At 35.1% G+C, this 25,749-nt stretch overlaps 1 protein-coding gene across 1 annotated transcript in view; it reads left to right on the top strand.

Moving 5' to 3' along the window:
- Positions 1–25,749, top strand: part of LOC144442158 (uncharacterized) — an 84,940-nt gene that overhangs the window by 5,951 nt on the left and 53,240 nt on the right. The window contains exons 2-12 of the mRNA XM_078131425.1: positions 2,372–2,463; positions 2,666–3,004; positions 5,426–5,572; positions 16,184–16,440; positions 16,740–16,830; positions 17,489–17,656; positions 18,783–18,927; positions 19,178–19,362; positions 23,192–23,557; positions 24,665–24,772; positions 25,182–25,289. Of these exons, the coding sequence (XP_077987551.1) occupies positions 2,394–2,463; positions 2,666–3,004; positions 5,426–5,572; positions 16,184–16,440; positions 16,740–16,830; positions 17,489–17,656; positions 18,783–18,927; positions 19,178–19,362; positions 23,192–23,557; positions 24,665–24,772; positions 25,182–25,289 (1,984 nt within the window). The 5' untranslated portion in view covers positions 2,372–2,393. The remainder of the gene's footprint in view (positions 1–2,371; positions 2,464–2,665; positions 3,005–5,425; positions 5,573–16,183; positions 16,441–16,739; positions 16,831–17,488; positions 17,657–18,782; positions 18,928–19,177; positions 19,363–23,191; positions 23,558–24,664; positions 24,773–25,181; positions 25,290–25,749) is intronic.

Raw genomic sequence — 25,749 nt, 5'->3', positions numbered from 1 at the left:
TTTGTTTGCAACACGATTCCTGGGCTCCCTGTGTTTTTTGTATGGATGAGTATAAAACGTATTTCGTATACTCACATAAATGTGTTTGTTTGTTCTATTCATTTATTTATCTTTATTTATTTATTTATTTATTTATTTATTTATTTATTTATTTATTTATTTATTTATTTGTTTGTTTGTTTGTTTGTTTGTTTGTTTGTTTGTTTGTTCATTTGCTTGATTGCTTGTTTGTAACACGGTTGCTTGGCTCCCTGTGGTTCATCAACTGACAATACTTTCAAAGTAACATACGTTTTCAGACACAGGCCAACGTTTTCCTGTATTGTTCTGTTATTTGGAGATTTTGACAAGTAGCTATAGGACTCTAACTTTGTAAACACTTCATGACATCGACTACATTACAGGCCATTGTATTCGTTTGTGAGAATGGCAATATGTAGAAAATGACCCGTCTTCAAAAGAGGTCATTTCCGTGTATCGGAATTTTAAAGAGTAGGTTTACTTGGACAAAGCTATTTAGGGAGCCTTCAGTAATTACAAGGAGGGGAATTCTGAGGTCAGAGGAATAACAAGTCCCAGGCTGTTACATAAAATGTGACCCTCCCCGATTCTGTAGTGCTTAAATGTGGCTCTCCCTCAACTTTCTTGACTAAGACATGAACCCCCCCCCCCCCGCCCCCAAACTGTTAAAGTAGTTAAAATGCATGGGTTAAAGTGCTGTCAGAAATGGATAAGGACCCCGGCCCTCCCCACTTGTAAATACTGAAGGCTTCCTTACTGGTAAACTATCGCCTCTAGACTTGTAACAAGAAATGTAAAGGAAAGCCAAAGGACTCAATGACCCCCAACGAACTCTAAAGGACGCTGCACATTTTGAAATTAATCACGTTGACAGCGCGAGCACAAACACTGTCTCCTAAATCTAATATAAAAAACACCCCGACCAAATATGACTCAACCGAAATGAATGTGTACAGCTCCCTCTCTTGACAGAATCAAGAACTATCTCATGTGGTGGGTTGTACACCTGCAAAGACTTCATCATTCATCAATAGCCGTGCCCACCCGCCAAATACACTTGATATTCTATGAGATGGTATACAGCGACAGTAACAACTTCGAAAAACGCTTGGTCTGGCGGAAAGTCAGCCTTGGACCGACCTTGATCACGTAGGCCGGTTACAATAATGCCTTCTGATACCTCGAATTGAAATGTATTTACCATACGTAGGGGAAGGTTATGTTATGTTATGTTATGTTATGTTATGTTATGTTATGTCTGTCTGTCTGTCTGTCTGTCTGTCTGTCTGTCTGTCTGTCTGTCTGTCTGTCTGTCTGTCTGTCTGTCTGTCTGACTGACTGACTGTCTGTCTGTCTGTCGGTCTCTCCATCTGTCCATCCGTCCGTCTGTCCACTTGATGATGTATTTGTTAATGTCATTATCTTAATGCATACTTCAAATTTCAAATACTATGGTGCATACATTGGCGACGACAAATGTACATGTTCCCTATTTTAACAATACATACTTCAAATTTTATATACACGTGTGTAATTTGTATGAAAACAAATGATATAAGAACGACAATCCTTAGGGTAAGCATTAAGTTCACATCTGGTCATCTAATTACTGTAAGGATGGGTTATGTCATACCTGTTTGTATGTATGTATGTATGTATGTATGTATGTATGTATGTATGTATGTATGTATGTATGTATGTATGTATGTATGTATGTATGTATGTATGTGTGTGTGTGTGTGTGTGCCACTGATTCTTTTCTATAAAAACAATATCTTAGGAAGATAAGTTCAAAATGTCATATAGTTTGATATATATAGCAATAACAAAACTCACCTGTCCAATCAAACGTTTCTTTCTTAATTTGTTAAATTTTGATAAGCCATCTAAATAATTACTAAAAATTTACCAATTAAGGTCTATATAATGTACACAGTGGTGGTGAGCAATCAATTCAATTAAGGGCTATATAATGTACACAGTGGTGGTGAGCAATCAATTCAATTAAGGGCTATATAATGTACACAGTGGTGGTCTGATGGTCTTCCTGAATTTCAAAAATATAATTATTGTATGGGCTCGAGCTCCTGATACCACATACAAGGAAAAGAAGAACTTCATTATTGATTAAGTGAGTTGAATGGATCTTTGCTTTCATACCGTAATGGGTCAAAGTGTGGTGGCTTAGTTCTATACCTAGGTATAACATACAAGTTCATTATCATATTGATGATGACGTCAATACCCACCTTCTTGATGGAATAAACTATCTAAGCACATTACAGAATTATAGAACCCGTTTAGTAATTCATTATTCCTTGACATGTCTTTAATATTTTATTATTTGCAGGTTGACAAATGAGTTTGTAACCATGCAGTCTGTGGTTCTGATAAGATGGAGCTCTGTATTCTGTACAGTTATTCTATTCATCTTATCTCAAGGTAGGCAAAATTATACTTCTTTAGGAATGCGTTTCCTAAATCTACACTATAGAATGTTTACGTCTGAGAAATGTGGAATGTTTATGTCCTAATAAAGTTGATTTGTCTGAAGTTATATTTGATTAATTAAAATGCTGTCCAGCCTTTCGTTAATAACATCTCAAACATTCAAACACAATCGTTTCTGTGATTTTAATTATAGGAATGACAACTGATGGTCAAACTACACGTGGTCCTACAACACAAGGTAGTACAGGTACAGCAACCACATTAACTGATGGTCAAACTACGCAGGGTCCTACAACACAGGGTCCTACAACACAGGGTCCTACAACACTAGGTAGTACAGGTAAACAAACTGCAACCACATTAACTGATAGTCAAACTACGCAGTCTGCTACAACACGAGCTGGTACAACAAGTAGTCAAGCTGCTTCAACACCAGCTGGCACAGCAGAAGGAACAGCAGGAAAAAGTACACAAAGTACTGGTACAGCTTTCCTGCAAACAATACCTACACAGGGACCTACATTACCTCCAGGTAGAGTATATGATGAAATGTTATACACACACAACACACGTGCACATACACACATTATTGATAAAATTAACAACAATGTTGATCAATGCAAGCTACGTTTTCAGGCTGTAGAATATCACCCAAGAAGAGGACACTCAAATAAACTTCAGAAACCATATGCACGACGTGACATCAGGAAACACTTCTTTATAATTACAGACATGTAGAGTAATTAACGAATGAAACAAGCTACCGGACAAGCAATGTAGTGTCATCAACATCATTCTGTAAACACTTTTAAGAACGCTATTGACTCATATTATGCTACAGAATAGAGGGATGTTTAGAATCCAATTTGGATTACTAGTCCCGTTAACTTGAAATGAACTGAACCGAACGGAACACACACACACACACACACACACACACATACATACATACATACATACATACATACATACATACATACATACAAACATGCACGCACACACACAGTGAGACACACAAACACACATCCTCCACACAGTTACCTCATGCTATGTCAAAATTTGGCAAGAGTTTGGAATACCGATCGATATTGGAAGACTTCCGTGACAGTTCTCAAAACGATTCAACTCATGATAGTGCGTCACCAACTACGTATCTGTCACCAGGTTAGGTCACGTGTCACCAACTACGTATCTGTCACCAGGTTAGGTCACGTGTCACCAACTACGTATCCGTCACCAGGTTAGGTCACGTGTCACCAACTACGTATCTGTCACCAGGTTAGGTCACGTGTCACCAACTACGTATCTGTCACCAGGTTAGGTCACGCATCACCAACTACGTATCCGTCACCAGGTTAGGTCACGTGTTACCAGCTACGTATCTCAGGTTAGGTCACGTGTCACCAACTACGTATCTGTCACCAGGTTAGGTCACGTGTCACCAACTACGTAAATGTCACCAGGTTAGGTCACGTGTCACCAACTACGTATCTGTCACCAGGTTAGGTCACGTGTCACCAACTACGTATCTGTCACCAGGTTAGGTCACGTGTCACCAACTACGTATCCGTCACCAGGTTAGGTCACGTGTCACCAGCTACGTATCTCAGGTTAGGTCACGTGTCACCAACTACGTATCTGTCACCAGGTTAGGTCATGTATAAAGAAGTATCCAGGCGGGAAACTATTGCCTCTCAAAACGACAAGTCCAAATAGACATGAGAGATAGAAAAAACATTGTAGCACTAATATTGTTAATATTATGATCATGAACATATGACTGACGAGCATCCACACAGACCCATTTCAATAGCACCATTACGATGTGACGCTAAACCTTGAGTAATATCTCATTTGCACAAATTTTCCGTATTTTTAGAGAATAGAATCTATTGAAGTTGAACTTCACAATAATTTGAAATGTATAAAAGGTACAATACAGTGATAACTTATCTATTATCTAGTTCAAGTAATTGAGTACTTGGTTTATTATTGTTGGTATGGAACAAATTGATGCACATAGCCTAGGTTTGCTTCTCAAGATAACATAAGATAAGATAAGATAAGATAAGGTAAGGTAAGGTAAGGTAAGGTAAGGTAAGGTAAGATAAGATAAGATAAGATAAGATAAGATAAGATAAGATAAGATAAGATAAGATAAGATAAGATAAGATAAGATAAGATAAGATAAGATAAGATAAGATAACATAAGATAAGATAAGATAAGATAAATCTTTATTGAGTCCCTGCTACAAATGATTAAAAACAGTAAAATGTACATACAGTGTTGTTACAAATAACATAATCTAAAACAATATGTCCAGAAATTAAAAGAAATATAAATACATTTACAATCCAGACAAAAACACATTAAAAAGATTCATTAGTTCCTATCAAAAGTTTTGTTAGGGAGTGTGGTGGCTTGAGGTATACATGAATTGTGATAACAGGTAGTACGAGAAGTTAACTGTCTAAATCTACCACTCCTATCAATTCTCCTGGCATTGATTTCCTTTCTCAGTGAGTTTGTTTCGTCCCTCATTATGAACAACACTTTGTCTGCAAGTCGCTCTTAAATATAGGACTGAATTGGATAAAAGCATCCTCAATCACAAATAACAATTATGTAAATTTATGGATAAAAACATCCTTAATCACAATACCAATTATGTAAATTTATGCAAATTTTTGTGATCACCCACGGCCCTGTTCTCTTGGTACACAATAACACATTCTTCATCCATAAATATTCACTGCACTGGGTAATATGTTAATTTTCTTTATAGCATACATTATAATGTCCTATTTGTACTATTCAATAACAGCAAGACTTTCGTTTCCCCTATAAATGTACCTAATATTGCCATAACAACATGTAAACCTAATCTGAGTTGTACATATATATGTAAAACTTAACCAACCCCACAAAAATACTTCTTTGCATTCATTGCAGGAGTCCTTTTTAGATGTGATTTTGAGTACGGATTTTGCGGTCTTTCCCAGGACACAAATGCCGATTTTGCCTGGACAAGAAATAGTGGTGGAACCCCTAGTTCTAACACAGGTCCTTCTGTTGATCACACACTGAACTCAGATACAGGTTAGTCTATTGTATGACGAAACATAATTCTAGACTATTGAGAGCCGACCTGCCCGCTGTTATGTATACTCAAAACCTCAGCTGTTAGGGACCGGTCAGTTTCTCCAGCCTGGGGGGCGGGGGCGGTGGATTCTTAAATCGGGCCGACAAAAAGAAGAAACTGACCGGTCCCTTAGCTAATAGCTAAAAACAGATGTCTGTCTGTGCATGCAACATGGCTGTAGAAAGATTGCTTGTAATATGGATGTGCATATCACCCCTGTTCCTGGACAGTTCTTCACATTTAGCTATGTACAGTACACCTTGTACATGGTTGTGCACACACATATGTATCATCTTCACTGGAATCATACACACCAAATACAATTTCGCCCCTGTAACAGATCCTGTATAGACCCTGTACAATTCCTGCGGTGTAGGTCTGTGTCTGCAAATAAATTATTGTATACATTGTTGTGGGTACACAGCTGATACAATTGTGTGTATACAGGCATGTCAAAGGGCCTGTCTTTTCTACATGTGACAGTACCTGTGTACATGACTATATACATGGTGGTGTGTACATATTTGTCGAAGGTAGGATTTTATCGCAATATCTTGTGTTTGTACATGCACTTAATTCACGCCCTAATACATTATTTTTTTACAGGCATGTAACACTTATAAGGTCTGTCTTTTCTACATTTGACAATATCTGTACATGGTTGTATACATGGATGTATCACGTGTTTGTACATGCATTAGATCACTACTATAGCCAGTTTATGAGAGACTTTAAAAGAAAATACAGACCTGTACATATAGTGTACTTGTGTGGTAGTTAACACATCTATACACATAGTGTACTTGTGTGCTAGTTAACACATCTATACACATAGTTTACTTGTGTGGTAGTTAACACATCTATACACATAGTGTACGTGTGTGGTAGTTAACACATCTATACACACAGTGTACGTGTGTGGTAGTTAACACATCTATACACATAGTTTACTTGTGTTGTAGTTAACACATTTATACACATAGTGTAATTGTGTGGTAGTTAACACATCTATACACATAGTGTACTTGTGTGGTAGTTAACACATCTATACATATAGTTTACTTGTGTGGTAGTTAACACATCTATACGTATAGTGTACTTGTGTGGTAGTTAACACATCTATACATATAGTTTACTAGTGTGGTAGTTAACACATCTATACACATAGTTTACTTGTGTGGTAGTTAACACATCTATACACATAGTTTACTTGTGTGGTAGTTAACACATCTATACATATAGTTTACTAGTGTGGTAGTTAACACATCTATACACATAGTTTACTTGTGTGGTAGTTAACACATCTATACACATAGTTTACTTGTGTGGTAGTTAACACATCTATACACATAGTTTACTTGTGTGGTAGTTAACACATCTATACATATAGTTTACTTGTGTGGTAGTTAACACATCTATACACATAGTTTACTTGTGTGGTAGTTAACACATCTATACATATAGTTTACTTGTGTGGTAGTTAACACATCTATACACATAGTTTACTTGTGTGGTAGTTAACACATCTATACACATAGTTTACTAGTGTTGTAGTTAACACATCTATACACATAGTGTACTTGTGTGGTAGTTAACACATCTATACACATAGTTTACTTGTGTGGTAGTTAACACATCTATACACATAGTTTACTAGTGTTGTAGTTAACACATCTATACACATAGTTTACTAGTGTTGTAGTTAACACATCTATACACATAGTGTACTTGTGTGGTAGTTAACACATCTATACACATAGTTTACTTGTGTGGTAGTTAACACATCTATACACATAGTGTACTAGTGTGGTAGTTAACACATCTATACACATAGTTTACTAGTGTGGTAGTTAACACATCTATACACACAGTGTACGTGTGTGGTAGTTAACACATCTATACACATAGTGTACTTGTGTGGTAGTTAGCACATCTATACACATAGTGTACTTGTGTGGTAGTTAACACATCTATACACATAGTTTACTTGTGTGGTAGTTAACACATCTATACACATAGTTTACTTGTGTGGTAGTTAACACATCTATACACATAGTGTACTTGTGTTGTAGTTAACACATCTATACACACAGTGTACGTGTGTGGTAGTTAACATATCTATACACATAGTGTACTTGTGTGGTAGTTAACACATCTATACACATAGTGTACTTGTGTGGTAGTTAACACATCTATACACACAGTGTACGTGTGTGGTAGTTAACACATCTATACACATAGTGTACTTGTGTGGTAGTTAGCACATCTATACGCATAGTGTACTTGTGTGGTAGTTAACACATCTATACACATAGTTTACTTGTGTGGTAGTTAACACATCTATACACATAGTGTACCTGTGTGGTAGTTAACACATCTATACATATAGTGTACTAGTGTGGTAGTTAACACATCTATACACATAGTTTACTTGTGTGGTAGTTAACACATCTATACACATAGTTTACTTGTGTGGTAGTTAACACATCTATACACATAGTGTACTTGTGTTGTAGTTAACACATCTATACACATAGTGTACTTGTGTGGTAGTTAACACATCTATACACATAGTGTACTAGTGTGGTAGTTAACACATCTATACACATAGTGTACGTGTGTGGTAGTTAACACATCTATACACATAGTGTACTTGTGTGGTAGTTAACACATCTATACACATAGTTTACTTGTGTGGTAGTCAACACATCTATACACATAGTTTACTTGTGTGGTAGTTAACACATCTATACACATAGTGTACTTGTGTCGTAGTTAACACATCTATACACATAGTTTACTTGTGTGGTAGTTAACACATCTATACACATAGTTTACTTGTGTTGTAGTTAACACATCTATACACATAGTTTACTTGTGTGGTAGTTAGCACATCTATACACATAGTTTACTTGTGTGGTAGTTAACACATCTATACACATAGTGTAATTGTGTGCTAGTTAACACATCTATACACACAGTGTACTTGTGTGGTAGTTAGCACATCTATACACATAGTGTACGTGTGTGCTAGTTAACACATATATACACACATAGTGTACTTGTGTGGTAGTTAACACATCTATACACATAGTGTACTTGTGTGGTAGTTAACACATCTATACATATAGTGTACTTGTGTGGTAGTTAACACATATATACACACAGTGTACGTGTGTGGTAGTTAACACATCTATACACATAGTTTACTTGTGTTGTAGTTAACACATCTATACACATAGTGTACGTGTGTGGTAGTTAACACATCTATACACACAGTGTACGTGTGTGGTAGTTAACACATCTATACACATAGTGTACTTGTGTGGTAGTTAACACATCTATACGTATAGTGTACTTGTGTGGTAGTTAACACATCTATACACACAGTGTACTTGTGTGGTAGTTAACACATCTATACACATAGTTTACTTGTGTTGTAGTTAACACATCTATACACATAGTTTACTTGGGTTGTAGTTAACACATCTATACACATAGTTTACTTGTGTGGTAGTTAACACATCTATACAAATAGTGTACTTGTGTGGTAGTTAACACATCTATACGTATAGTGTACTTGTGTGGTAGTTAACACATCTATACACACAGTGTACTTGGGTTGTAGTTAACACATCTATACACATAGTTTACTTGTGTGGTAGTTAACACATCTATACACATAGTGTACTTGTGTGGTAGTTAACACATCTATACGTATAGTGTACTTGTGTGGTAGTTAACACATCTATACACATAGTGTACTTGTGTGGTAGTTAACACATCTATACACATAGTGTACGTGTGTGGTAGTTAACACATCTATACACACAGTGTACGTGTGTGGTAGTTAACACATCTATACACATAGTTTACTTGTGTTGTAGTTAACACATCTATACACATAGTTTACTTGTGTGGTAGTTAACACATCTATACACACAGTGTACTTGTGTGGTAGTTAACACATCTATACAAATAGTGTACTTGTGTGGTAGTTAACACATCTATACAAATAGTGTACTTGTGTTGTAGTTAACACATCTATACACATAGTTTACTTGTGTGGTAGTTAACACATCTATACACACAGTGTACTTGTGTGGTAGTTAACACATCTATACACATAGTTTACTTGTGTGGTAGTTAACACATTTATACACATAGTGTACTTGGGTTGTAGTTAACACATCTATACACATAGTGTACTTGTGTGGTAGTTAACACATCTATACACATAGTTTACTTGTGTGGTAGTTAACACATCTATACACATAGTTTAGTAGTGTGGTAGTTAACACATCTATACACACAGTGTACTTGTGTGGTAGTTAACACATCTATACAAATAGTGTACTTGGGTTGTAGTTAACACATCTATACACATAGTGTACTTGTGTGGTAGTTAACACATCTATACACATAGTGTACTTGTGTGGTAGTTAACACATCTATACACATAGTTTAGTAGTGTGGTAGTTAACACATCTATACACACAGTGTACTTGTGTGGTAGTTAACACATCTATACACATAGTTTACTTGTGTGGTAGTTAACACATCTATACACATAGAGTACTTGTGTGGTAGTTAACACATCTATACACATAGTTTACTTGTGTGGTAGTTAACACATCTATACACATAGTGTACTTGTGTGGTAGTTAACACATCTATACACATAGTTTACTTGTGTGGTAGTTAACACATCTATACACATAGTGTACTTGGGTTGTAGTTAGCACATCTATACACACAGTGTACTTGTGTGGTAGTTAACACATCTATACACATAGTTTACTTGTGTGGTAGTTAACACATCTATACACATAGAGTACTTGTGTGGTAGTTAACACATCTATACACATAGTTTACTTGTGTGGTAGTTAACACATCTATACACATAGTGTACTTGTGTGGTAGTTAACACATCTATACACATAGTTTACTTGTGTGGTAGTTAACACATCTATACACATAGTGTACTTGTGTGGTAGTTAACACATCTATACACATAGTTTACTTGTGTGGTAGTTAACACATCTATACACATAGTGTACTTGTGTGGTAATTAACACATCTATAAACATAGTGTACTTGTGTGGTAGTTAACACATCTATACAAATAGTGTACTTGTGTGGTAGTTAACACATCTATACACATAGTTTACTTGTGTGGTAGTTAACACATCTATACAAATAGTGTACTTGTGTGGTAGTTAACACATATATACACATAGTGTACTTGTGTTGTAGTTAACACATCTATACAAATAGTGTACTTGTGTTGTAGTTAACACATCTATACACATAGTGTACTTGTGTTGTAGTTAACACATCTATACATATAGTGTACTTGTGTGGTAGTTAACACATATATACACATAGTTTACTTGTGTGGTAGTTAACACATCTATACATATAGTGTACTTGTGTGGTAGTTAACACATCTATACACATAGTGTACTTGTGTGGTAGTTAAGACTTCTATACATATAGTGTAATTGTGTGCTAGTTAACACATCTATACATATAGTGTACTTGTGTGGTAGTTAACACATATATACACATAGTGTACTTGTGTGGTAGTTAGCACATCTATACACATAGTTTACTTGTGTTGTAGTTAACACATCTATACACATAGTTTACTTGTGTGGAAGTTAACACATCTATACCCATAGTGTACTTGTGTTGTAGTTAACACATCTATACACATAGTGTACTTGTGTTGTAGTTAACACATCTATACACATAGTTTACTTGTGTGGTAGTTAGCACATCTATACACATAGTGTACTTGTGTGGTAGTTAGCACACCTATACACATAGTGTAATTGTGTGCTAGTTAACACATCTATACACATAGTGTAATTGTGTGGTAGTTAACACATCTATACACATAGTGTACTTGTGTTGGAGTTAGCACATCTATAAACATAGTTTACTTGTGTGGAAGTTAACACATCTATACACATAGTTTACTTGTGTGGAAGTTAACACATCTATACACATAGTGTACTTGTGTGGTAGTTAACACATCTATACATATAGTTTACTAGTGTTGTAGTTAACACATCTATACACATAGTTTACTAGTGTTGTAGTTAGCACATCTATACACATAGTTTACTTGTGTGGTAGTTAACACATCTATAAACATAGTGTAATTGTGTGCTAGTTAACACATCTATACAAATAGTGTACTTGTGTGGTAGTTAACACATCTATACATATAGTGTACTTGTGTGGTATTTAACACATCTATACATATAGTGTACTTGTGTTGTAGTTAACACATATATACACATAGTGTACTTGTGTGGTAGTTAACACATCTATACACATAGTTTACTTGTGTGGTAGTTAACACATCTATACACATAGTGTACTTGTGTGGTAGTTAACACATCTATAAACATAGTGTAATTGTGTGCTAGTTAACACATCTATACATATAGTGTACTGGTGTGGTAGTTAACACATCTATACACATAGTTTACTTGTGTGGTAGTTAACACATCTATACACATAGTGTACTTGTGTGGTAGTTAACACATCTATACACATAGTTTACTAGTGTGGTAGTTAACACATCTATACACATAGTTTACTTGTGTGGTAGTTAACACATATATACACATAGTGTACTTGTGTGGTAGTTAACACATCTATACGTATAGTGTACTTGTGTGGTAGTTAACACATCTATACACATAGTTTACTAGTGTTGTAGTTAACACATCTATACACATAGTTTACTAGTGTGGTAGTTAACACATCTATACAAATAGTTTACTTGTGTGGTAGTTAACACATCTATACATATAGTGTACTTGTGTGGTAGTTAACACATCTATACACATAGTTTACTAGTGTGGTAGTTAACACATCTATACAAATAGTTTACTTGTGTTGTAGTTAACACATCTATACACATAGTTTACTGTGTGGTAGTTAACACATCTATACATATAGTGTACTTGTGTGGTAGTTAACACATCTATACACATAGTTTACTTGTGTGGTAGTTAACACATCTATACATATAATGTACTAGTGTGGTAGTTAACACATCTATACACATAGTTTACTAGTGTGGTAGTTAACACATCTATACACATAGTTTACTTGTGTTGTAGTTAACACATCTATACACATAGTTTACTTGTGTGGTAGTTAGCACATCTATACACATAGTGTACTTGTGTGGTAGTTAACACATCTATACACATAGTGTACTTGTGTTGTAGTTAGCACATCTATAAACATAGTTTACTTGTGTGGTAGTTAACACATCTATACACATAGTTTACTTGTGTGGTAGTTAACACATCTATACACATAGTTTACTTGTGTTGTAGTTAACACATCTATACACATAGTTTACTTGTGTGGTAGTTAACACATCTATACACATAGTGTACGTGTGTGGTAGTTAACACATATATACACATAGTGTACTTGTGTTGTAGTTAACACATCTATACACATAGTTTACTTGTGCGGTAGTTAACACATCTATACACATAGTTTACTTGTGTGGTAGTTAACACATCTATACACATAGTTTACTTGTGTTGTAGTTAACACATCTATACATATAGTGTACTAGTGTTGTAGTTAACACATCTATACACATAGTGTACTTGTGTGGTAGTCAACACATCTATACACATAGTGTACTTGTGTTGTAGTTAGCACATCTATAAACATAGTGTAATTGTGTGCTAGTTAACACATCTATACAAATAGTGTACTTGTGTGGTAGTTAACACATCTATACACATAGTGTACTTGTGTGGTAGTTAACACATCTATACGTATAGTGTACTTGTGTGGTAGTTAACACATCTATACATATAGTTTACTTGTGTGGTAGTTAACACATCTATACACATAGTGTACTTGTGTGGTAGTTAACACATCTATACATATAGTGTACTTGTGTTGTAGTTAACACATATATACACATAGTTTACTTGTGTGGTAGTTAACACATCTATACACATAGTTTACTTGTGTGGTAGTTAACACATCTATACACATAGTGTACTTGTGTGGTAGTTAACACATCTATACATATAGTGTACTTGTGTTGTAGTTAACACATATATACACATAGTGTACTTGTGTGGTAGTTAGCACATCTATACACATAGTTTACTTGTGTGGTAGTTAACACATCTATACACATAGTTTACTTGTGTGGTAGTTAACACATCTATACATATAGTGTACTTGTGTTGTAGTTAACACATATATACACTTAGTGTACTTGTGTGGTAGTTAGCACATCTATACACATAGTTTACTTGTGTGGTAGTTAACACATCTATACACATAGTTTACTTGTGTGGTAGTTAACACATCTATACACATAGTGTACTTGTGTGGTAGTTAACACATCTATACATATAGTGTACGTGTGTGGTAGTTAACACATCTATACACATAGTGTACTTGTGTGGTAGTTAACACATCTATACATATAGTTTACTTGTGTGGTAGTCAACACATCTATACAAATAGTTTACTTGTGTGGTAGTTAACACATCTATACACATAGTTTACTTGTGTGGTAGTTAACACATCTATACACATAGTTTACTAGTGTGGTAGTTAACACATCTATACACATAGTTTACGTGTGTGCTAGTTAGCACATCTATACACATAGTTTACTTGTGTGGTAGTTAACACATCTATACACACAGTGTACATGTGTGCTAGTTAGCACATCTATACACATAGTGTACTTGTGTGGTAGTTAACACATATATACACACAGTGTACGTGTGTGCTAGTTAGCACATCTATACACATAGTTTACTTGTGTGGTAGTTAACACATCTATACACACAGTGTACGTGTGTGCTAGTTAACACATCTATACACATAGTGTACTTGTGTGGTAGTTAACACATCTATACACATAGTGTACTTGTGTTGTAGTTAGCACATCTATACACATAGTGTACTTGTGTGGTAGTTAACACATCTATACACATAGTGTACTTGTGTGGTAGTTAACACATCTATACACATAGTGTACTTGTGTGGTAGTTAACACATCTATACACATAGTGTACTTGTGTGGTAGTTAACACATCTATACACATAGTTTACTTGTGTGGTAGTTAACACATCTATACACATAGTGTACTTGTGTGGTAGTTAACACATCTATACACATAGTGTACTTGTGTGGTAGTTAACACATCTATACACATAGTTTACTTGTGTGGTAGTTAGCACATCTATACACATAGTGTACTTGTGTGGTAGTTAACACATCTATACACATAGTGTACTTGTGTGGTAGTTAACACATCTATACACATAGTGTACTTGTGTGGTAGTTAACACATCTATACACATAGTTTACTTGTGTGGTAGTTAACACATCTATACACATAGTGTACTTGTGTGGTAGTTAACACATCTATACACATAGTTTACTTGTGTGGTAGTTAACACATCTATACACATAGTTTACTTGTGTGGTAGTTAACACATCTATACACATAGTTTACTTGTGTGGTAGTTAACACATATATACACATAGTGTACTTGTGTGGTAGTTAACACATCTATACACATAGTGTACTTGTGTGGTAGTTAACACATCTATACACATAGTGTACTTGTGTGGTAGTTAACACATCTATACACATAGTGTACTTGTGTTGTAGTTAACACATCTATACACATAGTGTACTTGTGTGGTAGTTAACACATCTATACACATAGTGTACTTGTGTGGTAGTTAACACATCTATACACATAGTGTACTTGTGTGGTAGTTAACACATCTATACACATAGTGTACGTGTGTGCTAGTTAACACATCTATACACATAGTGTACTTGTGTTGTAGTTAGCACATCTATACACATAGTGTACTTGTGTGGTAGTTAACACATCTATACACATAGTGTACTTGTGTGGTAGTTAACACATCTATACACATAGTGTACGTGTGTGGTAGATAACACATCTATACACACAGTGTACGTGTGTGGTAGTTAACACATCTATACACACAGTGTACTTGGGTTGTAGTTAACACATCTATACGTATAGTGTACTTGTGTGGTAGTTAACACATCTATACGTATAGTGTACTTGTGTGGTAGTTAACACATCTATACACACAGTGTACTTGGGTTGTAGTTAACACATCTATACACATAGTGTACTTGTGTGGTAGTTAACACATCTATACACATAGTGTACTTGTGTGGTAGTTAACACATTTATAAACATTCTCTTGATATTAATTCACTTGTTCAGTACGGTTTAGTGGTATACTTTCTGAAAATATATTATTTTTTAATTTATATATTGTAGGCAATTAACTTGACATTTTAACGTTCTTGTATTATTTGCAAAATAACTCATCACAGTCATCATTGTGTATTTGAGATATTTTCGTTTCATCAGAAAAATATTTTATTATGTGAATATTTCATTTGTTAGTTAAATCCCAAAATGGGTATTGGCATGATTGTACTTTATATTAGAAGTTTGTTAGTCATGATTTATGCCACTACTTTATTTATCAGGACATTATGTATACATCGAAACATCTGCCGTCTCCTCTTGTCTCGTGGCCCGCCTGGTGTTACCTCAGACATACTCCAGGGATGATATACTCTGTCTCAATTTCTACTATCACATGTATGGTAATTCGATCCGTACACTGAATGTGTACCTACAATCTAACTCTTACATGTATAAAGTATGGACAATGACATCTAATCAAGGCAATACTTGGTTTGGTGTAAACATTGACTTACAATATTTATCGTCGAGATTCCAGGTAAGTCTTTGTTACATTTCCAAGTCAGTGTGACTATCGAACGCTAATGCTATATTTAATATTCCGAAGACATTATAAATTGCCCAGCAAGCAAAGGTCAATTTAGTAAACACATTGAATTATTTACGTAGTTTAAGGTTTCCTCGCTCATCGTAATCAAAGCATAGCCCAATTGCGTAATCACCCAATAAAGAATCAAAGCATAGACAAATGGCGTAACCAAACAATAAATAATCAAAGCAATCAAATTATGATTCCTTTATTTCAGTTTTGATAACTTCTTGTTTTGATTTGTACAGGTTGTATTTGAAGGCGTTGCTGGTGATGATGTATGGGGTGACATAGCTTTAGACGATATAACTTTGCAATGTGGTTCATGTACAAATCCAGGTAGGTTGTATTTTGCTACGCTTACATAGTTTGAAATGTCTTCTGGCCAATCTGTATCGCCATTGTTCTCTACTCAACAATTTATTCATCATATTATCAGAGGTGGAATTACTGTCAGGTTAGGACTTCCATCCCTACAATGTACAGTCATAAAAATCGGCACTTCATTTATTTCTTGATTGTTAGTTGAATATTTAGTCTGATTGAATTGTTTGTTCGATACTTTTCTGACTTTGTGTACATTCCACGTCTCGTAGTCTGCATTTTGATTTTCAAAAGAATCTGTGCCAATTGAAAATTTGAAGATTCATACATTCGAGGTGTAAATTACAGATCACAATAATTGTAACGAATAAATGATATTGGATAAGAAAAAGAATAATTGTTATACTGTCAATATGGTACTGTGAACAATTGAGTTGTTTTGATCTGGACGGAGATTAAGTGAAATCAACTTCTGATATTACATATTGCAAAACAGAATATGATGGGTAGTAAAATTTATGAAAAGGACAGCACGTTCTGAGTTTGAACAAGCAGAGGATGAAATAAAGATATATGTCTGAAGGTTGAAATTTTGATAAACGAAATAAAGCAACGGCAGTGATAAGAAATGAAAAGCAACGGTCCCTCACTATGTGCATTGTATTTCTTTCAGATTCCAGTGTTACGGATGGATATATAGAAAGCGCAGGAACGAGCACGACTAGTCAATACACTCAGCCTTATTTTACTACAGACTCCTATGATTGCAGTTGGAGATATTCAAAACCACCAGAATTTGACAATTATTACACAGGTGGAGAACTTTCCTGCGGTATTCATGGTAAGTAAAATTCATGCATACATCAGATTTTAAAAATAATATTACGATGATTAGGATTCAGGAAAGCAACAGTATATTTACATGGCATTGCGTAATTATAGACTCTGTGACTGCTATGCTTGACTGTAAAGTCATTGCGGTGCGATCAACACAAAAATGTGTAGTTTTATCTAGACTGACGTTTATGTAGCTGTAGTGCTTTTATAATATGTATATAAATCATGTTATTTCTCAAAAATAGATTTCTTTACCCAATGCATGTTGTGCAAATACTAGGCTTTTATCGGGTCTGCCACGATTTACAAAGACTGAATAATTTAGGGAAAAGACTATAAGTAATTGGGGTTTGGTAAACAACCATGAATATTAATGAGGTATTTGCATGATTGATGATTTTGAATAAAAAATTATCGTCAGTAATTAAGCTATGTCTTTGGAATGCACGCTTCAAATTCCATATAATTTAGCACATGCATTCACATGAGAAACAGCCATATCCGAGAAAGCCTGTTAGTTTTTAAGTTTAATGAGTAATTTGCATAATTCATGATTTTCAGTAATTAGGCTATATCCTTAGAATGCAAACTTCAAATTTCATTTAACTTGGTACATTAATTAACCATAACAAAACATACATGTTTGATGTAGTTGTTTACGAGTTTTAATTGTAATGTAATTTGCATAAATAATAATTTTTATAATTTTGCAATGAACACAAGCTTTAAATTTCAGATAATTTAGTACATGTGCTTACGGTAAATAAGTACACGACTGTCATTGAGAGCTTGATGTTGGAACTTATAAGCTATATGGTTAATTTGCATAGGTTAACTTTGCAAGCTTCTAATTTCATATAGTTTTTACTTAATTAATTTTCCAATTAAGTGGTACATCAGGTATGGTGGCTATCACTCACAATTTTGCATTCCAAAAATGTGAGTATGTCCAAAAATCTATGGTTTTGCCCTTACGGGAGGCATTCAGCTTAAATTTGGTTGAGGATAAAATAAAATGATAAAAAAGAACTGAGTATGAGAGCAGGAGTTTGACAAGCAAGTGGCTGAAACCACTGAGTACTAAAACACAAGGAAGACTTTCACATTGAATTAAAATCCATTGTTTACAGAGGAAGGTGACATTCGTTTGGTTGATGGTGGCTCTCCTGATAGAGGACGTGTTGAAATATATCACAATGGTTCTTGGGGTACTATCTGTGAGGATGATTTTGACGATAATGAAGTTACTGTTATATGTCGACAACTCGGATACGGGTTAGCCTGTTTATTATTCTCATCACATCATATATTGTCGGCAAAGATAACATATAATTAATAATCTATTGTATCTATATGTTTATTACGTATAGTCTATTATATATCATGCTATGTATTATATTTAGACTGTACCCACAATGCAAAGCAGCAAACAAATCGGAATGGCTTGGGAGGAGTTAAAAAGTAGACAGAGTTGATTTACATATGATGTTCATGATAAATAATATCATGAAGTTATTTTTTTCAGTAATTTTGGTGGGAAAGCACATTATTCTGCCTTCTTTGGGCCAGGCAGCGGACCAATCTGGATGGATATATTAGATTGTAATGGACATGAAAGTCATCTTGCAAACTGTCCACGTGAAGGTTGGGGTATCCACAACTGTAGTCACTATGAAGATGTTGGTGTGACGTGTTTCTTGTTGTCTACAGGTTAGTCCTTACATAAGTAAGATACATGTTGATACGTATAGCATATAATATATTTTATATAATTTTTATTATTAGGCCCAAATCGTACATTTACAAAAAACGAGAAGAAGAAATGTAATGGTTACAGCATAGAGAGAGAAAAGTAAAGTAATTTTACATCCATAAATAGTTAAATATATTCCTTTCTTAACTTGAAAGATTTGTACACAAAAATTGCCAAGTTGATTATTACAAAATTCGTGTTACTCGACATGAGCGCATAAATTTTTTCTATAGTAGGATGTCTGAATGAAATGAAATTCGTCGTATAATATATTTTGTCTTTTGGATAGAAATATGATCTCAAATAGATTAAGATGTGTTATAACATGATTAAAATACTTGCAAGTCTTCTAAACGACATGAAACAGCAGAGGAAAATTCCCAATGATCCCTATTTTTCCGAACTTTTCTTATCTTACCAGTTCAGAAAGACTTTTTATCAAGCCACTATATGATTTACTTAAACTGTTTAGCAGATATATTACTTTAACGTTACATACATCCATGGTTGGTGATGACTAGTAGTATGGTCTTTTTATTCTGTACATCCAAGGCTATCGGCCCAAAATACAAAATGTACTTGCTTATGTTAAAGACAGGATATAACTATGAATAAATTTAGTGGAAATGTTACAAATGAAATTATGATAAATTTACATAAATCTCTATGTAATTTCATTGCATGAAATGTAAATACAACAAGGTGTTGAAGAATATGTAAATTATCTGATGAAAGTAAATTGATGAATTCATCTGTAGTTGGATGTTCAAGGTAAAATCTTGGTAAATACTTAGTTCTCACAACATTAAAAAGGAACCAACTAACAGAAAATGATATTCATCCTCTACCTGATTTAAATCACATAGATGGCATAACCTCATATATCTTTCAATACCATGTTTTCTATCTGTTTCTACTCGCAAATAGTGCGAAGAACAACGAAGTTATGCAAGTATTTGCATATAAACGGTGGTTCTAACTAAAAATACATATCTTGTAGGATCCAGAGTAAACTTAAATCTGCGATACCTATTTAACTTTTCAAAAGTACAAACATCATTCAGAAAACAAAAATCTCTTGAAACTTCAGTAAAGATATCAACAAAATCATTTACATTGTTTACTGCTTGATAATTCCAAACATCCTGTAAATTACACACAAATAAAAGATTTTTTACACCATGAATGATTCAACCCATGTTTTCCTAGACCTAACTCCAGATTCTTCTATTTGATATAACATATTATAACATTTTCTGGGGTATCTATATTGTGGCATATTAATAATTTTGCTCAGTACGTTATACATCGTTTTGCAGTATAAAGAAATATTGGGTAGCGGCCACACTCTCCAAAAACTGACAAGTCGGTTCGTTTTCAGAGACACCTAAAATGATCTACATGCCAAGTAATTAATCCTTTCAAGACTTTCATACTTTTCAAATCCCAAACTTTCTGACCCATAAGTGAGTACATGTAAAATCATAGCATTTCAGTTATACGAGTAGCTCTAAGTATGGAAAAGAATACTTTCCTGGGCTGTTGGGCCAAAGTCTTTGTTGCAGTTGATCAACTCAATCTACAAAAAAAATAACACCAAGATATATATAATAAGAAACAGCGTCTAGAGGTTCCACGGTAAAGAACCACTTCTTTGACCTAGAGAGCCGACCACATACTTTAAACACAACTACTTTCGTGTTACCCAAAGTTTCCAAGTCTTACAATGGTCACTAAGAGTGTCTGAGAAAATTGCCACGTCATCTGCAAAAAAAGACAACACAATTCAACAAAATCAGGGAAAAGTTGAATACCACGTTTCCCGCATGTATTGAGTTTCCTTGACAATTCATTAATGAAAAATGAAAATAAAAAAAAGGACTCAGCATACACCCTTGCCGCACACCTAAGGGACAGTCAAAATAATCAGTTAGATTTTCTTGAGTGCGAACACATTCATAATATCTCGATACATTGCATGTAACAACTAAAAACATTTTACCATTTACAACACCTGTTAAAAGAATGTACCACAACCTTTTCCTTTCAAGTCTACGAATGCAAAATAGAATTTTCCACGCTTTCTAGAAATGTATTTTTGGACTAGCGAAAATGTTAATACCAATAACTATCTTAAAACAGCATATTGATGTCCTGCTACCAACCATTGTCAACATCGTCAATCTGTCTATATCCACGGGTAATGTACCAAACAAACTCAAGAAGGCTACAGTCAAACCATTGTTGAAAACAAAACACAACTGTGTCCTGAAATCCTGAAGAACTACCGATCAATGTCTATTTTATCATTTATATCAAAAGTTGTGGAGAACGTCGTTGCCAGCAGACTAACACATCATCTCCAAGCAAACAACCTGGATGAAATCATGCAATCGGCCTACAAAAAGTCACACAGCACTGAGACGGCTCTTCTACGGGATCAAAATGACATTCTTCCTTCACTTGATGATCGTAAAGTTGTTTTACTAGTTTTGCTTGACCTCTCTGCAGCCTTTGACACTGTAGACCATTCTCTCCTCCTGACCCGTATGCTGGACAGAATGGGCATCACTGGTACTGTGCTAGCTTGGTTCAAGTCATATCTAGCAGACCGTCAGCAAACAGTACAAATAGATGGCAACTTCTCTAACTCGCATGACCTTCAATACGGTGTCTGGCTCTGTGTTGGGACCAATTCTCTTCACCATATATACAACGCCACTGGGCGACATCATTAGACAACACAACATTGAATTATGCCTGTATGCAGATGATAGTTCACTGTATTTAAGTTTCAAAATCAAGGATCTCAACATTACCATTTCACGTATGGACAACTGTGTATCATATTTTCATGAGCAGATGACGGATAATCTCCTGAAGTTAAACGCCGACCAGACAGAGGTGCTGTTTTTTTTGGGTCTCGTCAAGACTTATCACAATGTTTATAAACTCGGCTTGTGCCACAGCATATAGTAAAAGCTGTATCAAATGAATGCGTAATACTAACCCAATATGTAATAACGTTTAACCCAATATGTTGTACTATACTTATACATGGGTAAATTGCCCAAAATGGCCCGCAGTCAGGCTATGGCTTATACATATCCTACTCAGACAAGTTTTACTTACATATGTATTGCACGTTTATTAAGTCCATAGTCCATAGAAACCATAGTACATTTTGACGTGTCGATCGTAAGGGTGACTTGGCGATAGCTGATGAATGACCGTCACATGACCGTTTGTTTCCGGCCGAGTGGTTAAAGTGGAAAAGTACTTTATAAAGAACTAACATTATATAGGCCATCAATTGCCATGCATTTTATACGCTATGTAAACTGTTTTCCGATCCACTAGAGACCGGTAACTGCTAATTTATCCATGGAAGTAATTGGCTGCAATTACTTTGGATTGTGATTGGACAAAGCACTGATCCGATTGGCTCTTGCAAATAAACAGTGGCGATGTCAATCAAGTTTGTATATTTAATGTAAACGCGTCTTTGCAGCAATCGCCGCGAGCCAAAATTGAACGTTTGCAGATAAAATATGAAAATTTACTTGAAATCCCTAGCCTTTTCGCGATGGTTTTCATAAAAGCACGTATACACTCGTAACACCATGTAAACTATATTTTATGGCAACATAATTTAACCGAAACACTATACATTCATAGTTGATATTTTGTATTTAATTTGTATGTCCGGTGTTACAACAAGAACATGGAATCTGCACCGTCATTATTCTGATAATACCAAAATAATGTTTTATCTTTGCAATCTAGTGGAATATGGGTCCTCTTATGGAGGTTCATACCGTCTTTCTTCTCCGGGCAGCTATATCGAAATAACGTCTATAAACTACCCTGACGGATATGAGAGTAATTTCCATAGTGAATGGACCATATACGCGTCATCTAATTCGAGTAATGTTCATGTGGTATGGGAGGATTTTTGCACCGAAATGGGGTTTGACTTTGTATCTGTTGGTAATGGTGATATTATTGGCGAAAACACGGTGATAAACCAGTTTTCTGGTTGCCGTCTACCACAGGAGTTATACTCAGATGAGGACAGTATATGGATAACATTTGATACTGACGTTGACATTATTGAAAGAGGATTCCGTGTCTTGATATACGACGAAAAAGGTAAGTTTACATTTATCAGTCTAATAGAATGGTATGCGATTATTTATGTCCAGTCATTTTTTTCAGTTGGAAGGGGAACGGCACTCCAGGAATACAGGTAATTTCATAAAGTTTGGGTTCTGGAGAGTAATTTTATGATTTTACATCACATAATTACATATAGTTTGCTCGGTTGCTAAGAAACACCAAATTGAAATCTTATTTCACCTCTCTAATGTCCACCGTTGCATGATTGAAATTAGCATATATACATAGTTATAGTTATTAGATGCCACATTGGACTTGCAGTCATATTTATTAGATGTACACTGGATGTTCATGGTCTTACGCGCTTATTACTTTTAGGTAGTCATGAATATTCGGTATTATATTATAGCATTACCAATTCCAGTGAATTTTGTGACGTCATCGCTGTACATTATTACTGATAATATAATGTACTCCGTTATTGGGCATCGCGGCCCCGGAACGAGCATAACAATACAAGCTTATGTACGTACGTGTGTCGCTATGATTAGTATTCAGCTTCCGGGCCGATCATGGCAGACGATGTTCAGCGCTGTGTATATTATACGTTGTTTTGCGTTTCTCGGAAATTGGCAAAACTATAAAATAATAACAATAATGTACGCCCGCCTCCCAGTCCATAATGGACTCAAGCAAACTTTGCACTCCATAATGGGCTCGGCTGTCGCCTCGTCCATTATGTCGTTCAAAGTTTGCTTTCGTCCATTATGGGCTGGGAGGGCGTACACTATTGTTTAAATAACAATGCCTGTTTATATGTCTGTTAACATCTGTTGTTTCCATATCGTGTATTTTGTCAACTATAATTAGTGGACAAAATGAACTCGTGACGTAGACGAGTCAAATGGTTTAATTTGTTTTTTGTTTTGAGAATTGTCTATGCAGTCATAGATCATATTGTGTTCACCTTTTTTTAAGCAAGCAATACACTTCGCAAGGGTGTTAAGAATTATGACAATCTATTCCTATACTGTTAACAAAACGACATAAATATCTTCACCATTACATTGTAGGATAGGACTCATTTGAAATTCCTGTCATATAATTGCTTATCGAATCACACCTCTTAATATTTCACAGAAACATGTCAAAGTAGTTCTTGTCACGGAAATGCCTCGTGTGTTGACAGTCCGAATGGAATTTCATGTATTTGTCCCCCTCTTTACACTGGGTTGAGGTGTGATATAGGTAAGCCTTTTAATTGTTACTAATGTTACAATGCATATATTAACATATCCTTGATAGGAATAGACGGAAGGTGCTGTTCTTATTGACTATATTTCTGTGATGACATGTAGGTATCGCTATTGGGCTTCTGAGAGTCATTATACGTCATTACAATGATTTTAAAAACAAAGACATTTCCATATAAATGTTTATATGTAAGAGTTTTGACTAACGTTAATTGACTGTTATTTGGTTGTTATTGCGTTCCTCTTTTTGTACGACATTGAAAAATACAGATAACTAAATAAAAGGCTGACTTATGAAGGCAGAAGGCAAATCTTGTTTCAAGGTAAATATATTCACTTTAACATTCACGACATATGTAATTGCCTGGCAGCCTTCAAATATGTATACTCTATTTGATTTTCAGAACATTGCCAAGATGGCACGTGTCTGAGGGAATCAGAATGTTTTGACAACTCAACTGGATTCTCCTGTTTATGTCCACCTGGATACATTGGCGCCAGATGTGAAGCAGGTTTGTATTTACATTTGTATGTCAAATTTAATCTGTATAAGGACGCGAATCATTTTGTTTGTCCTTAAAAATATTCAACTAGTTTATGTATCACTAAAGGTGCATACATACATAACATATATGTAATGTCAAATTGCACGCTGAGAGATGCGAACTCTGCGATGCAATCCTACGTCTGTACCCACCCACCCATACAGACCTGGTTATGTGCTCCAGAGATGGGACCCAATCTTTGTTCACATTGCTAACGTTTGAACGTCTGGTGTGTCAGATATAATAGTGGCCATATGCATGTCACTTGATTTTTTGCCCTTCACGACAATGACGACCATATTTAACATAATAAATTATGTTTTGCGCACACACCTTGGAATCTAAGTAGATTGAAATCTCATTTGAGTTTCTTCACCAATGTTATTCACGATCTTTCTAACGAGCCAATGACCTTTCAATTTGAACT

The sequence above is a fragment of the Glandiceps talaboti genome, chromosome 11, assembly GCF_964340395.1.
Source record: "Glandiceps talaboti chromosome 11, keGlaTala1.1, whole genome shotgun sequence".
Classification (NCBI taxonomy): Eukaryota; Metazoa; Hemichordata; class Enteropneusta; family Spengelidae; genus Glandiceps; species Glandiceps talaboti.
The sequence above is the reverse complement of the archived record's forward strand: the minus strand, read 5'-3'. Positions and strand labels throughout refer to the sequence as shown.